This window comes from Pteropus vampyrus, unplaced genomic scaffold, assembly GCF_000151845.1.
Source record: "Pteropus vampyrus isolate Shadow unplaced genomic scaffold, Pvam_2.0 Scaffold147, whole genome shotgun sequence".
NCBI classification, from domain to species: Eukaryota; Metazoa; Chordata; class Mammalia; order Chiroptera; family Pteropodidae; genus Pteropus; species Pteropus vampyrus.
Genome location: NW_011888928.1, coordinates 2,684,118 through 2,686,297, shown reverse-complemented (window position 1 = coordinate 2,686,297; position 2,180 = coordinate 2,684,118). Strand labels below are relative to the sequence as shown.

At 46.8% G+C, this 2,180-nt stretch overlaps 1 protein-coding gene across 1 annotated transcript in view; it reads left to right on the top strand.

Annotated features, from left to right (window-relative positions):
• R3HDML (R3H domain containing like) overlaps window positions 1-1,265 on the top strand; it is a 10,146-nt gene extending 8,881 nt beyond the window's left edge. Inside the window, exon 5 of the mRNA XM_011369369.1 lies at window positions 1,133-1,265. Coding sequence (XP_011367671.1) covers window positions 1,133-1,265 — 133 coding nt within the window. The remainder of the gene's footprint in view (window positions 1-1,132) is intronic.
• Window positions 1,266-2,180: the final 915 nt, after the last annotated feature.

The window sequence follows — 2,180 nt, the reverse complement described above, 5'->3', positions numbered from 1 at the left end:
TTCACTTAATATTATCTGTGGCTGCTTTCATGTGAGAGAGACATCTGGCCCACAACGCCTAAAGTATTTACTGTCTGGCCCTTTCCAAAATAAAATATGTACTAACCCTTGCCTAGGCAATGGGAAGCCACTGAAAGTTCTTGATCAGGAACTGGTGTGTGGTGTTCCTTTTTTTTTTTAACAGCTTTTATTGAGATACAATTCATATACCATACAACTCACCCATTGGAAGTGTATAGTTCAATGGGTCTTGGGATATTACATTAATAACTTTTTTAAATTGTGGTAAAATACATATAGCATTAAATTTGCCATTTTAACTATGTTTAAGTGTGTAGCTCAGTGGCATTCGTTACATTCACAATGTTGTGCAACCACCACCACTATTTCCAAAACTTTTTTCTCACCCCGAAGAGAAACTCGGTACCCATTAAGCAATAGCTCCCTATTCCCCTTCCCCGCAAAGACCGTGGCCTGTTGCAAGGGTTAACTCAGGAGCTGGTAGGATGGGTTTGGGATAAGGCTGTTTAAGAAATAAACAGCAGTGACCCTGACAAGGCTTCAGGGGTATGTCTCCCCCCCCCACCCCCCCTCCCACCACCATGATTAAATTACACTCATTGTCTAATTAATTATTCGAGCTCTCATTTGTGTAGTTGTACTCTTATAAGTTACAAAGTGTTTTCACATAATGTTTACAGACACCATTTTATTTATTTGTTTTATTCAGAGAATAAAATCAAGATGCAAGAAACGAGGTGGTTTATTCTGTCACCAACTCACAGGTGGCAGAATCCAGGACCAGGACTGACACTTAGATCCGCCTGAGTCGGGGTAGAGAGCGGGGTGGAAGGAATAAGAAAATTAACCCTTGCTGGGGAGTCACTTATTTGCCAGGCACGGTGCTAGGCGCATGCACACGTGGCTCTGTTATTTCATTTTCGCTACATCCCCGTGCTGGGGAGAAGTCGTCTCTTGGTTTGACGGATGAAGAAACCGAGGCTTGCAGCTATGACTTGCCCAAGGACGCGCGGCCAGTCAGTGGTGCTGCTGAGATTCGGAAACCTGTGTGAGGGTTGCTCAGTCTCCTCTGTCCCCTGACCCCATCTTTCTGGGACCTTTTCTCTTCCAGGGGCAACTGGATTGGTGAGGCACCGTACAAGATGGGGAGGCCATGTTCCGCTTGCCCCCCCAGTTACCAAGGCAACTGCAATAACAACATGTGTTTCTCTGGGTCCAAATCCAACAAGCTCCTGTGGTTCTGAATTTTCCCTGGGCTCTGACGGGTCTCCAGCTGGGCCTAACTCTCCAAGGGTCCCTCCCCAAGGACTGGGTCGAGGAATAATTCTTTCTCTTTAAAGACATGAAACGGGCTCGCTCCGCTGATCTGATCTTCCCCTTCTGGTTCTATTTTCTAAATGTCTAGCGTGTACCCGAAGAAAACGACCTCCTCGCCTTTCTTCTTTCCTCGGCTACATCTTTCTTTTCTCGAGTTTTCAGGAAAGAGTCCTGTGTCTGTAACTGACTCAGTCCCCAGAGAGCCAGGGCTGGGAGGGGCGGTGGCCGCAGCAATGTTTTACTCTCAGGCCTCAACCTTACAAGTCTGTGTCCATCCAATAAAAGGCATTTATTAAATACCCTTTAGCCAGCCACCCACCTTCATTCATGGAACAATAGCCAACCAGCTCTGGGCAGCCTTTGAAGATCCCTCAGTAGGGAACATTTCGGGTCCGAGCTTTTAAAAAATAATTGAAATTAGCTTGTGGACACCTCACTCCTATTTCGTGTTACTGGAGACACCATCAGGCCCAGGGCTCCCTTTCATCGATGGGTACGCGGAGCTGCACAGCTCGTCTGCGAAGGCACCAGGTCGGAGCTCAGGCTCGGACGCCCCTTCAGACACCTCTCTGAGCACTCAGGACTGAGAGGCGAAAACCAAAGTCTTTCTGGCCCAAGGGAACTCTCTCTTTCAAGGCTTGTATTTTTCCGCTTTCACTCTCTCTGCTTTGGTTTCTCCCTTTCATCTGCTTGCCAGTTCTATCTGTCTCTCTTGCTCTTTATTTCTCCTATAGAATCTCATTCTCACTCCCATTAACCATTTCCCCTTTCCCTACCCCACCCCACCCAGACACCATTAACACACAAAAGTCCTTTTGTCTCCAGAGATAGTAAAATTTCTC